The sequence below is a fragment of the Hipposideros armiger genome, unplaced genomic scaffold (assembly GCF_001890085.2).
Source record: "Hipposideros armiger isolate ML-2016 unplaced genomic scaffold, ASM189008v1 scaffold_790, whole genome shotgun sequence".
NCBI lineage: Eukaryota > Metazoa > Chordata > Mammalia > Chiroptera > Hipposideridae > Hipposideros > Hipposideros armiger.
In genome coordinates this window covers 533,733-545,680 of record NW_017732140.1, presented here as the reverse complement: position 1 = coordinate 545,680, position 11,948 = coordinate 533,733, and the positions used below count along the sequence as shown (strand labels likewise).

The following is an 11,948-nucleotide window of genomic DNA, read 5'->3' as shown; positions in this document are numbered from 1 at the left end:
CCCGCCGCATCGCGCAGGCGCCCCGCGCGCGCCACCGCGCGGGGACCCGGCCTGCCACTCTGCGCCTGCGCGCCCCTAGCGCCGGCAGCCCGCCCCTCGGAGCGTGTCCCGACGCCCCGCCCCAGGCCGGGCGGTGGGAAATGGGCGGAAAGCAAGAGCGGAGGTTGCGCCACGCCCCTCTCGGCGCGAGCCTACACCCTCTCCCAATCAGCGCCCCCCGTCGTTCGCTCACGGCCTCTCATTAGCCTGGTCCTGCTGGAAGGCGGGAAGAATGGGCAGGGCGTCGGGCTAACGCCTGGCCAATCGCCGGAACCACCGCGAGCGCCCCTGGTTGCCCCTGGAAACCGAACAGCCGGCATCTGGGGTCAGTGGCGCTGGAGGAGCCGGAGGGAGATGGACAGCCCCTCGGAGCACAATGGGGACCCTGAGCAGGAAGACGGAGACGTGGCAAGCCTGGCCTCGAGGCCGTCCGAGATCAAGGCCAGCTCTGGCCCCCAGTCTCCAGCCGAGACGGCGGAGCCGGAGCCGCAGCCGGAGGCCGTAGAGGCCTCCGAGGAAGGCGTCGCCGCGGCCGAGCCGGCCGAGCCCGCCGAGCCCCTGGAAAGGCCGGAGGCCACTGAGGCTGCGAGCCAGGAGGGGCCCAGAGAGCAGGAGCGGCCGGCCGAGGCCGAGCCAGAGGAGGTGGCCGAGGCCGGACCTGAGGAGCCGGCCACGCTCGAGTCCGAAGGCGGGCCCGAGGAACCCGAGGAACCCGAGGAAGAGGCGGAGGAGGGGCGGAGGGAGGAAGCCCCGTCGCCGGGTTCTCTGCCGCCGTCCACCACCGACCAGGAAAAGGCTGCGCCCGTGCCGGAGGCCGAGCGTGAGGGACGGGAGCAGGAGGTTCCGGACGGGGCTCTGCAGGGCTTGGAGTGGACCGAGGAGGTGCAGAAGGTGCAGGAGCAGCGGCTGCGCGCGGAGCTCCTGGAGCAGTACCGCTCCCTGATGGCGGAGCGCCGCCGCTACCAGCGCTACAACGCCTACCTGCAGCACAAGATCTCCGAGGCGCTGCTCAAGAAGAAGGGGCTGGACGCCGCCGAGGGGGCCGCCCGGGGCGCGGAGCCCGAGTCCCGCGAGAAGGAGCAAGCGTACTTCAGCCACCTGGCCGTGCTGGAGGAGCTGAGGAAGCAGCGGGCGGACGACCTGGGCTGGTATCGCCAGGAGCTGGGCCAGCTGAAGCGGCAGTGCGAGGAGAAGCTGTCCAGGGCGGAGAAGGCGTGGCGAGACTTCCAGGCGCTCAAGAGGCAGGTGATGTTGCAGGCCATGGGCAGCTGTCGGACGAGGGGCGGTCGCCGGGCCGCTTTGCAAGAAGTGGAGCAGATCCAGGCGCTGGAGGACAGGAAGGAGAAGGAGATGCGCGCCGTGCGGCTGGAGAACGTGCAGCTGAAGCAGGGCCTGATGCATTTTGAAACCAGGATGCGGGCCCAGGAGGACCTGGCCGAGGGCGTGCTTCTCATCGACTTCGAGCAGCTGAAGATTGAGAACCAGACCTTCAATGAGAAAATCGAGGAGAGAAATGAGGAGCTTTTGAAACTGCACAACAAGGTGAACAGCAACGTGCAAATAATAACCCACGTGAAAGAAAAGCTACACTTTGTGGAACTAGGAAACGCAGGCAAAAAGTCACAGCTTTTGGAAATCGAGGCTCAGGTGGCCCTACGGAGGGACATCTTGACCAAGACTAAGCAAGCCAGAGACGGCCTGCGGCTTGACAACATCACGCTGAACCAGAAGAGCGGGCTTCTGGGCAAGGAGTCGCTGCTTCGGGACATGGAAGAGAAGGCGGGCAGGGCGGAAGGGCTCCAGCAGCGCCTCGAGTCCCTGAAGCGCCACCACGCGGGCCTTACCCTGTCCCGCCGAGGAGTGCAGCAGAAGATCCGCGAAGCCAGAGCCTTTCTGCCCTCTTGACGTGGCTGATGAGAAGATCGCAGCACGTCATCCTCCACCAGCGTATTCTCCTCTTGGTGCCACTCTAAAAGGCCTGTGATGTTTAGACGGAACTACACTTTGTATCTCTCACAATTTTTCAGCTTCCAAAATTGGGTTAGCAGTCAATTTTATTGGGGTTAAGTAAAATAGGGCCAGAGAAACAAACAACAGGTAGTGTACCTACTTCTCCTAAAAAGCTGTCAAAAGCCTTTTTGTATTTGAGCAATTCCATAATTTCAATGGCCTGATACTGAGAACTGTTCCTCTTCCATATGCAGGAGGGTTCAACCAACGGGCAGGATCCCCCAAAATCCCTGTGCATTAAGCTCATCATTAAATCCCTTTGAATTTATTAAGCTGTGTAGTACCAAGTCAGTCCCAATTCAAAGCTCACTAATTCCCTTAGATTAACCTAAAGTGTGTTTCCTTTGAAGCCAATAAAGGTTGATTAAAACTCCTTGTCACATTCCACAGCTTGAATACGCTTTTTTATATTATACTTATCCAACCACACACACGTAACAATAAAGGGAGTATAAAACTTCGACTGCCTGCTTCCCTTCTCCTTAGCCTCATCTACAATTTTTGTTTTTTCTCCACCTGTTCATCAAAGCTAAAGTTAAGTAGTAAATTGCTGGCAAACAGAGCTCTTTCTGTGTCCTCAGATGAAAAGCAACACTGGGTTCTTCTGTGGTTGGGGAGGTTTCGGAGTGAAGCTGGCAATGTGCACGGGGTGCCTTCACCAAGCAAGCAGCTTTCATCGTAGGTGTCCATCCCTTCGGGTCTCTAGAGGGAGAACAGGTATCTTCAGCTGATTTTGACCCATTGGCAATTATCCAGGGTAACCTTGACCCCACTCACAAACAGCACAGATACAAAAGAGATTGAAGAGGCGGCCTTGCTTTAACGGGCACAATTACTGAAGTGCTCTCAAGTTATACTACCGCATGCTGGAGATGTTACAGTTAATTGGAAGAGAAATAATCTGTTGATTACTTCATAACAAGGTTCTTTCTTATTAGATTATAGGAGAGCTCTTAATCATAAAATACCAACCCATTCACATTGTTTCTTTAGATGGCCTCTGAGGAAGTATGCTAGACCCTAAAGCACCCTCCCCCCCATCCTGCTGACATGCTGCTTAGCCCTGTCCCAGCCTCTGACCCACTGCTTTGTGACCATCTGCTTAGTTCTCTGCACCCCAATGAGACAAAGCCCCTGGAAGGCAAGGACTTTGGGTTTATCAACTCCCCACCCCCAGTAGTTAGCACAGTGCCTAGCACATAATTGGTGCTCAATGAATTTGTTGAGTACGTTAAGGTAATGCCCATGTCATTTCCTGAAAATAAGCGTTACTTGAATGCCTATATGGATGTCAGGTGCTGATAAGTCCTATGTCAGATTAAAACCGCTCACGCTGGCTGCTGGCTACACACGGTAGCCCATGGCAACCCACTGCAGCAGGGGCTGCAGCCGTCGCCGGCGACTCACGGCAGCCCAGCTCCAGGTTGAGCTGTTGTTCAGCATCTTAGCTGTAGAGGGCAGTGTCACTGGCCCTCATATGTGGGATCCGAACTTGGGCCCTCTGGCGTCCCAAGCCAGTTCTTAACCATCGCGCCACTTGGTCGGCCCTGGATAGGTGCTTTTGAATCTTGGTTACAGATGAGGCTTAGAGAATTTAAATTCTCTTCCTAACCTGTAGGTAAACTAACTTTAACTTGGGTTTAGTTTTGATTGGAGCAGTTTAAGAAAAACTGTTGGGACTGGGGTCCAGCAGGGAGTAACTTGTTTTGTTGTGTCGTCAGGGAGGCCACTGCCCCTCCCTCCCTCCACAGGGAGCCCCAAGGGCTCAGGCATCCTGGGAAAGGGGTTTGGCAGTTAGTCCTGAACAGGGCCTGGGAGTGGCCTGCCCAATGGAGCAGCTGGTCCCTATAGCGAGCTGGCTGCAGGGGCTGAGGTGCTCACGGAGGAGCCTGGAGCAAAAACAGGAGCTAGACATGCTGTGGGCCTCTTAGAAATACCTGGGACTTTAAGTCACTGGCTGAGTTTCTGGGGGGAGGGGGCCGCGGGGCAGTATGTGCTCTTCACGGGGCCCCATCTGAGGACTTGCTCTGGCCCCCTGGCTTCCTTCTGCTGGCCCACCTGGTGACCAACAGCTCGTCTCTAGGTCCACTGGGCCTCGCCACCTGCTGTTGCAGCATCCCTCTTACCTTCGTGGCAGGCTCCACACTTCGGGTGGTGGGTTTTGAACTGGCAGGCCCCCGGTTTCACTTAGGAAAACGTTGCCAACTTCTACCCCCACTGCCAGTGCGTTTCCCTGAGGCCCGCCCCCCGGAGCCAGCCATTAGGCAAGCCTGGCGTCCTTCCCAGTGGCCTGGCGCCTTGCACACAGGTGCTCAGGTGAGTAAGTGACTCCAAGCCTCACCTCAAACGCTGCCCTTGGAGTTGAGGTCAGCCAGAGGAGGAAGGCTTCTGAAGGCCCCGAAGCTAGCGTGTTCTCTGGGGAGGGGCATTTCTGTGGCAGCGCAGCTCTGCCACTCAGTGGCTATAGGAGCCCAAGCAGACTTCTCTGAGTCACACCTTTGAAGCAGGGACAGTGACAGAGCAGCTGTGGAGATAAATGAGGCCTTTCACAAAGCATTTAACCCAGGGCCTAGCATGGGTGGCACCGTCAGCAAGCGCCCAGCAAACCTGACTGCTGTCAGCCATGACCACCCTCGTCTGTCACTCACCACACAGCCTGTGGAGAATGACCTGCAGAGGCAAAGCAGCTCACTGGTGAGACGAGTGGGACAGTTTCTGAGCATTGTGCTGGGGGCCGAGGACATCCGAGCAAACGCCCCTCAAGCTGCTCCATGTCCAGGGGACGATGTGCCAGGAGGCAGGTAACCCAGCGCGGGTTGGCGAGTTCCCGGCACCGGCCCAGGAGGCCCAGGGGCGACGCAGGAGGGGAGGCTGCGTCTGCTCAGCTGAGTCGCAGAGGACAGGGCAGAGCAAGCAGGCCCTGAGGGCTCCCCCCTTCTCGCTGGGACCCTGCTCGCTCCTGCCGGGCCTCGGCCTGAGTGGCTGACAGGGCAGCATTCACTCTGCCTGGTTCAAGGTGACCTTGAGGACCGCTTTAGGCTCACCGCCACTTTAATGGGAACGGAGGCACACACTGGCCTAGGGTTACCCCGCTGGCTGGTGGGGAGCAGGTTTCTCAGGGAGGCAGGAAGAGCCCAGGGTGGGCACAGAGGAACCTGCCGACATGCTGGGACGGGGTGATGGGCTCAGGGAGTGGGAGCGGGAGGGTGTGGCAGACACGTGGGATGGGGGAGAAAGGGGAGAAAGGCGTGGGCAGAGGTCAAGTTGAGAGAAGCACAAGTTCAGGGTTCCCCTGCAGCTTGGAAGGGGCACTCTAAACTCTTCAAGCCCTTGACCAAATTACCATAGGTGCACCATCTTTTTGATTTAGCTGATCCTAATAAGGGGATGTTAACCTACTGAAACGGTACCATACTCAAAGTCGTTTGTGCCACACTTCAAGGTGAGAACTTCAATTTTAAACCAAACTACAGTGAACAGAAGCAACAATTTTACAGGACTTTTATTTAATAAAACCACATATTTACAATTCAAAAAGTTCTAATTTGATACTTTACTAAATAAAATTAAAGGTTAACTGTACAAGCAATTAAAACATGATATGTAGCAAGTATCATCAGGAGTTTTCTATCAGCAAATTATTTAAAATAGTCAAAACTGAGCAGTTAAAAAGTACCTTGTAAAGTGAACCTTGTTTCTAGACGAGATTTCAAGGGCTGGTGGGGATGCAGCTTTTGACTCTAAAGTGCCGGTTGTTCAAAGGTCCCGACCCTGAAGTCTGAGGTTCTGCGAACCAGTGGCCCGGGAAGTGGAAAGTGCAGACTTCCGAAGGGTGCAGCATTTCAATCTGTTTCCAGTTTTCTTAAACGATAATGTCACAGAGAGCCAGCCCTGTGCTGTGCAGCCACCCATGTGGCCCTGGATGGGGACCTAGAACTCCCCGGCCTCTGAAGTGGGCACAGCAAACCAGCAAGACCTCACTGGGTCCGGGCACAGGTCATGAAAACATCTTCGGAACCAGGGATTTGGTAAGTATTCCAGATTGGCATGAAAGCCTGTTGGAAAACCTAACACATAAATGGTGCTATCCAAAGAGATTTACGTCAAACTGTTTGACGAAACGTGTCAAGGGCTGGGTTAGGAACGCACGAGCCATTCCGCAGATGCAGCTGAAGGGACTGCACTCCACCCTGGTGCACTACTTTGTGTCACGACTTAAGGAATATCTTTATGTATAGTAAGAAAATATATACATCTTTCAGGAACAGAAAGCCCACGTCGTGGAGCCAAGCTGGGCACACGGGCGAGGACGACTGCCCGGCTCAGTCTGGCTTACATTCAGCATCGTGGTGTCAGGGCACGGCTGAGTCTGGAAGCCGAGGCCGCGGGAAGACAGACCGCCTCCTCCCAGAGGCCAGGCGAGTCAGCGTTTAAAGGCTGAGGCAGAAAGTGGGATCCGTGATGCTCTGCAACCTCCCTGGAGAATTCAGTGAAGGAGACACGGGAACAAAGGTGATCCCGGGAAAACCACACAGAGCTGGGGTGGAGGGCAACTTGCTACGCAGGTAGACGTGTCACTGCGGCTATGGCAGGCAGAGAAAACCTACAAGGCAATGCCGGTCAGGCTTCACCCCCACCCCATGCCTCCTTGTTGCATGCTCCTCTCAGGGCCAAGGGCGCTCCCAACACCACAAACAAGACCAACCCTGGGAAGCTCCTGGGGGTGGCGAGAATGGCTGAGAAGGCCGGAGGGTGCCAGGCCACAATGCGGCACGCACCGTGTCACCAACAGTGCCCTTGAACCCGAACCGCCCAGCACGCCCAGAGACCAACACGCCAGTGTATCATCACGTGGGGAGCTGTTTCCATAGACATTTCCTGGCCTTTGTGCAAAAACTATTCATTTTTTTGAATTTGGGTAACCAGAGTTCTTGATATAAAGTTCTCAAAATTAGTCAAGGAAAAGTGAGAACAAAAAAGGTGCTAACGGACTTGGGGAAACCGGGTAAAACGGGGCAAGGCGGATGGCGGACGCTGAGGCCTGTGATGAGACTGTCGGGCCGCTGGGTGTGGTGCTCGCTCCGCAGTCCTCACAACGCTCTCTCTTTAAGCCAAAGGCGTGAGGAGGGAAACACGGGACCTCAGGGCTGAGCCTGCCATTCGGGTGACACAGGACAGAGTTGCCTTCTGTCAGAGCAAGGGAGCGGTCTGCCCCCGCCACCCCCACGCCGTGCTGTCCCCAGCCTGCACAGAAAGAGGAGGCACCAGAGGCCGCAGGTGCTAACACCCTCTGTCCTCCCCTCTGACGGAAAGGGAGGTTCCCTCCACTGTCTCTCCATCAGCTTTGAGACTGTCTGCTGCCACGGCCTTCTGTGTGAACTTGCTCGAACTTTCCACGTCTGCTCAGTAAGTGAAGGGAGTCATCTCTGGGAGCGCAGGGTCCCCCCTGGACCCTAAGCACGCATTTCCAGCCCTCGCACTGTAACTGTCAAGGCAACTTGGTACAACGTCAACCCGAGTCAGGTCGGGTCCCAAGGCGCCCATGAGCACGTGTCGGCGACTAGCCCGTGAGAGCCCATTTTCCTCTAATGCATCTTTGGTAGGTGGGCTTTAAAATGCCCTCCATTTCTGGGAAGATTATCTCGCTACCTAACTTAGCAGTCTCTTTCTTACTAAACTAGGTAAATACAAGCCAGTAACAGCTCTGAGGTCTCCCAAAGCACTTCTCGGGCACCTCGGCTAAGAAAGATTGTAATGTCCTTCCCAGCAGTCGTCAGAAGAGCATTATGATTTAATTAACTTTGCTGAAGTAAGGGAGGGAGTGAGCCAGTGCCCTATTTTTAAACCATGCAGGAGATGCAGTGGTTGGCCATGGTCAACACGAGTTCATCATCCACTGAGCTCTTAAGGCTAAGCCTTGGTTTCATTCTTTAAAAGTTTTGCTTGTTTTGTCTTGTTTAAGGCCAGCTCCAGTATTAGGAATCAAACGTGAACGCAGCCTGTCCTCAGCTGCCAGCGTGTCCGTCTGCACGACACCGGAGACGCTTGGAGATCTGCTCTGCGGCCGAGTGTGTCCACCTGCCGCCTCAGCGCCTGAGAGATGGGCTCCCTTTGTCCACTTCCCGGCTGTCCTTCTGCAGCGCAGCCAGCACCTGAGGAGCACAGGAAGATGTCTGTGGGTGACGCACAACACACACGGAAACACAGACCCCGCGAGGCCCCACGCTGGCTGCCCCCGCCCCACTTCCACCACACACCCGATCACCTTCCCCTGCACCCAGACTCATCTTTCTAACATCGAAACACAGCCATGCCATGCACGCAAACGTCCCACAGCCACTTCCCACCAGCCACCATGCCAACGTCCAGACAGAGCTACAGGGCTCTCCCATGTCCAGCCCTGCACGCGCCTCCGCCCACAGCTGGGCTTCCGCGAGGCCTGCTGGGCCTTACGCAACTGCTCGCGCTGCCCCGTCCCCCTCTTCACCTGCCAATTCTGCATCTGTACAGCCTCCCAGACACCACCTCTTCTCACGCCTTCCTGAGCTCCCGCCTCCCTGCCCTCTTAGGCCGGTAACACCTTTACTGTTGAAACATTCCATCCCGCTGGGACAATGACTATGGCTGCATTTCGTGAACGCCTACTCTACGCCAAGCAGAGCACTCCGCTTCTTGCACGCTGCCTATTTAATCCACACTCAAGCTCGGGACGGTTAACACCCCACCGTTGCTCGGGACACCTGAGCAACGGGCGCTCACAGAAGTGATTTGCTCACACAAACTCACTCCAAATCTTCTGATTTCAAAACCCAGGGGATCTTTGTAGCACCAGGGCTAATAGTGCCACTTCAACGGAATTACAAATTACAAGGAGTAAAGCAGAAACATTTTTGTGTAAATTTCAAATAGGTTGCACAGAACGATTAATAGTAGCTAAATCCCCCTCTATCTTTAAGTAAATGGGACTGCCAACCAAACATAAACATTTACTTGTTTTGAAAAGCTCACCAGGGTCTTAACCTCAAGCACAGCACTTAAGAGAAATGTGCATGGGACCTGGAACCGTACAAATCTCAATGATGCTCCCCCCCACCACCATCAGGCTAATTCCTATCACTATCCCATTGTTAGAAAATGTCCAACAGTCCATAATCTCTGACCTAGTTTTAACCAACAATTTTTACCTTGTTCCTAAAACACTAGAAGCAAAATGACAGCTCTGGGTTTAACCCGTCCCTCTCTGTGCATGGGTGTGTGGAGGGGGACCGTGGGGAAGCACCCTTTCCACCCGAGATGGAAAGGAAGAGCAGCAGCCCCGTGACTGCACAAGCTGGAAAGTCAAGGTGGTAACACACCCCAGGGAAGCCGTCCTCCCGTCCTCGTCTGCTGAGGGCACACATTTCAGCTTTCTGGGTGTGTGCCTGTGAGACAGGGAGAGCCCACTTACTCCGCCCCAGGGCCGTGGCAGGCGGAGGAGAGAGCTCGATGAGCGTCAGTACACTTTGCTCTATCTCAGGCATTTGGGGGGTGGGGGAGGCCCGGCTGGAAAAGCACTACCTACCATGCAGAGAGTACTGAGCTGGCTGGCAAGCCAGGAGGCCTGGCGCTGCAGAATGGGCAGCCCCTCCCTCTGACAAACCCAAAGAGGAAATGTCTGCCCAAAACCCCTGCAGCAGAGGCGAGCCTCAAACCCAGGTCTCCTCACTTCCAGCCCAAGACGACTGTGGCGAGGGCCGTTTCCTCAGAGGGCACTGAATAAGTGCTTCCAGAATTAGACTATGGAGTACCGAGCCCAGTCTCTATGGGGAAAAGGAGAACCAAAGATGAGCTGACCTGCGCCCACTTCTTGTTTCGACTTTGCATCTGAATTGTAGCTATGGAAGCAAAGCATTCCTCTGCAGGCAGGTCCTCGGGAAGCCTGGTGAGGAACTGGGCCACGTGGATGAAGTCCATCTTGGTCAGGATGTCCTCGAACAGCTTCAGGATGCCCAGCGCCGTGCGGAACAGGAACTCCTCCCCGTCGCGACAGAACACGTCCCAGATGCGACAGGCCAGGTCCAGGGGCAAAGACTTACTATACAAGGTGAAGATCCTGGGGAAAGGCGGGGTTTCTCAGATGAGGGCGGCACCAAGAAAGAAGTCTGAATTCAGGTCTAACCATTAGAAACGCTCCAAGTCAGTCACGTTCATACTGAGACATGTACACGGGGGGCCGGGGGCCAGGGGCCGGGCAACACCTGGCCTACACTCTTTCTGAAGGCCAAGTTTAAAGTTTTATTAAACAGCACCATCAGCTTTCACACAGAATCACACACCGTACAATGTCTGAATTACTGATACGGATTACTTCTACAAGCAACAAATATTATCAAGCACCTACTACGTGCTTACTCTGTGGCAGGCGCTGGATCTGAGGCTGATAAGGCAGATAAAGCTTAGAGTCTCGTGGGGGATGAAAACAGGAAACAGAAAGTACAGCCTGGTGCACGTGGCCCTGAAGAGTACTGTACACTCTTCTCCCAGTAGGGGTCAGCACAGGAAAGGCGAGTCCAGTGAACCTGCCCTCCCTCCGCTGTGAGACACAGCCCAGGTGCCATCTCCAGGATGTCTCCTGACCCCGGGGCCCAGCTAGATGCTCCTTCCTGCCTGGGCTCCCCTCTACCCTGGTGCTTATCAGGATGCTAGCTACCTCTGTCTTCCCATGGAGACTGCACAAGAGCTGGGACCTGCCCCGTTCACGCGCCCACAGCATCTAGCATGGCAGCTGGCAATCGCTGCTGAATTAGTGGGCAGACTCCCAATCCACTTTAGATGTCAGACGGTGGGCTTCTCATGACTGTCAGAGCTAGTGCTCACTAGAAGTAGTCATTCTCAACGCGGGGGGGGGACGGGACACGACACACAGTCCCCATCCCTCTAGAAAAATCAATCTTCCAGATTTCAGGATTTCCTTAATGTCCGTGTCAGCTCCAGAGACACACGGGCCCCGTGAAGGCACCTGAGCTCAGGTGCTGGGCTCAGACTGCGGGGCGGCTTGGTCAGGAGGGAGTGTCACCACCATGCCTTCCACAACAGGACGCACTTCCCCATAACAGAGCCACCAGAAAAATTACACCACACTGGCAAGTCTGCACACAGCTTCCACAGGTGTCATGGGCACAGGCTTCCTATCTGCAGTGAACCCCAGGATGCAATTCAGTTCGAAAGCTCCCCAACAGGGTGCTCTGCCGGCAGCAGTCTTTCTTCCAGGACCCAGAGGGGCAGCCCTGCAGTGAACACAGCATGCTAATTACGACCCAGTAATGCTCAAGGCTGTCCCTTATCAGCGCTGAAAACTCTGAGACTCAAGGAAGGCATAACAATTCAAGTTTCATTCAACCCAGATGATGGATAAGGAGACAGATGTGAGAAAAACTGCCCCAGGTCCTGCCAACAACAAGTGGCAGAGCCAGGCTCTGCATTGACCCTAACGCCCACGCCCTAAAATCCAGACTGTGCTAGATGTCATCAGTTGTGGCTGTGATAGGACACTTTATTTTTAAAAGGCACAAGCAGCCCTCAGCCTGAGCCTGTTACTATCTCCGAAACAGAAAATGATTTTATCCCTCAGCCTAGAAAACATGGTAAAAGGGAGGACCAGGAGCTCTCATTCCCAGTCTTGATCTAGAGAACATTCCCAGTTCCATGTAGAGGGCGTGTTCATTTTAAAGAATGAAAAAGAACTGACCTAATCCGCAGTACTGCCTCTCACCTGCCAGCTCGTGGAAATCAAGCCCTTACATCTTAAAAGCAGAGGCTTAATTAAAAAATGATCAGAAAATGGAGTCGCTATAGACAAAGGAGAGAGAGAGAGAGAGAGAGAGAGAGAGAGAGAGAGAGAGAGAGAGGGAGGGAGGGAG

General features: G+C 55.0%; 2 protein-coding genes across 6 annotated transcripts in view; one reads left to right on the top strand and one right to left on the bottom strand.

Annotated features, from left to right (window-relative positions):
• The first annotated feature begins 203 nt into the window (after nt 1–203).
• On the top strand, nt 204–2,551 carry CFAP184 (cilia and flagella associated protein 184). Its single transcript, XM_019628433.1, has one exon. It carries the CDS (start codon nt 394–396, stop codon nt 1,942–1,944), a length of 1,551 nt encoding a protein of 516 aa, XP_019483978.1. The 5' UTR covers nt 204–393; the 3' UTR covers nt 1,945–2,551.
• Nucleotides 2,552–8,041: 5,490 nt separating this feature from the next.
• LOC109374116 (TBC1 domain family member 14) overlaps nt 8,042–11,948 on the bottom strand; it is an 87,143-nt gene continuing 83,236 nt past the window's right edge. For all 5 annotated transcript variants that reach the window (XM_019628446.1, XM_019628443.1, XM_019628444.1 and 2 more), the window contains 2 exons: nt 9,883–10,141; nt 8,042–8,201 (listed from right to left, as the gene is read on the bottom strand). In XM_019628446.1, the coding sequence (XP_019483991.1) occupies nt 8,136–8,201; nt 9,883–10,141 (325 nt within the window). In that variant the 3' untranslated portion in view covers nt 8,042–8,135. The remainder of the gene's footprint in view (nt 8,202–9,882; nt 10,142–11,948) is intronic.

Coding starts and splice junctions, on each gene's coding strand:
- CFAP184 (XM_019628433.1), top strand. CDS start 394: ATGGACAGCCCCTCGGAGCACAATGGGGACCCTGAGCAGGAAGACGGA.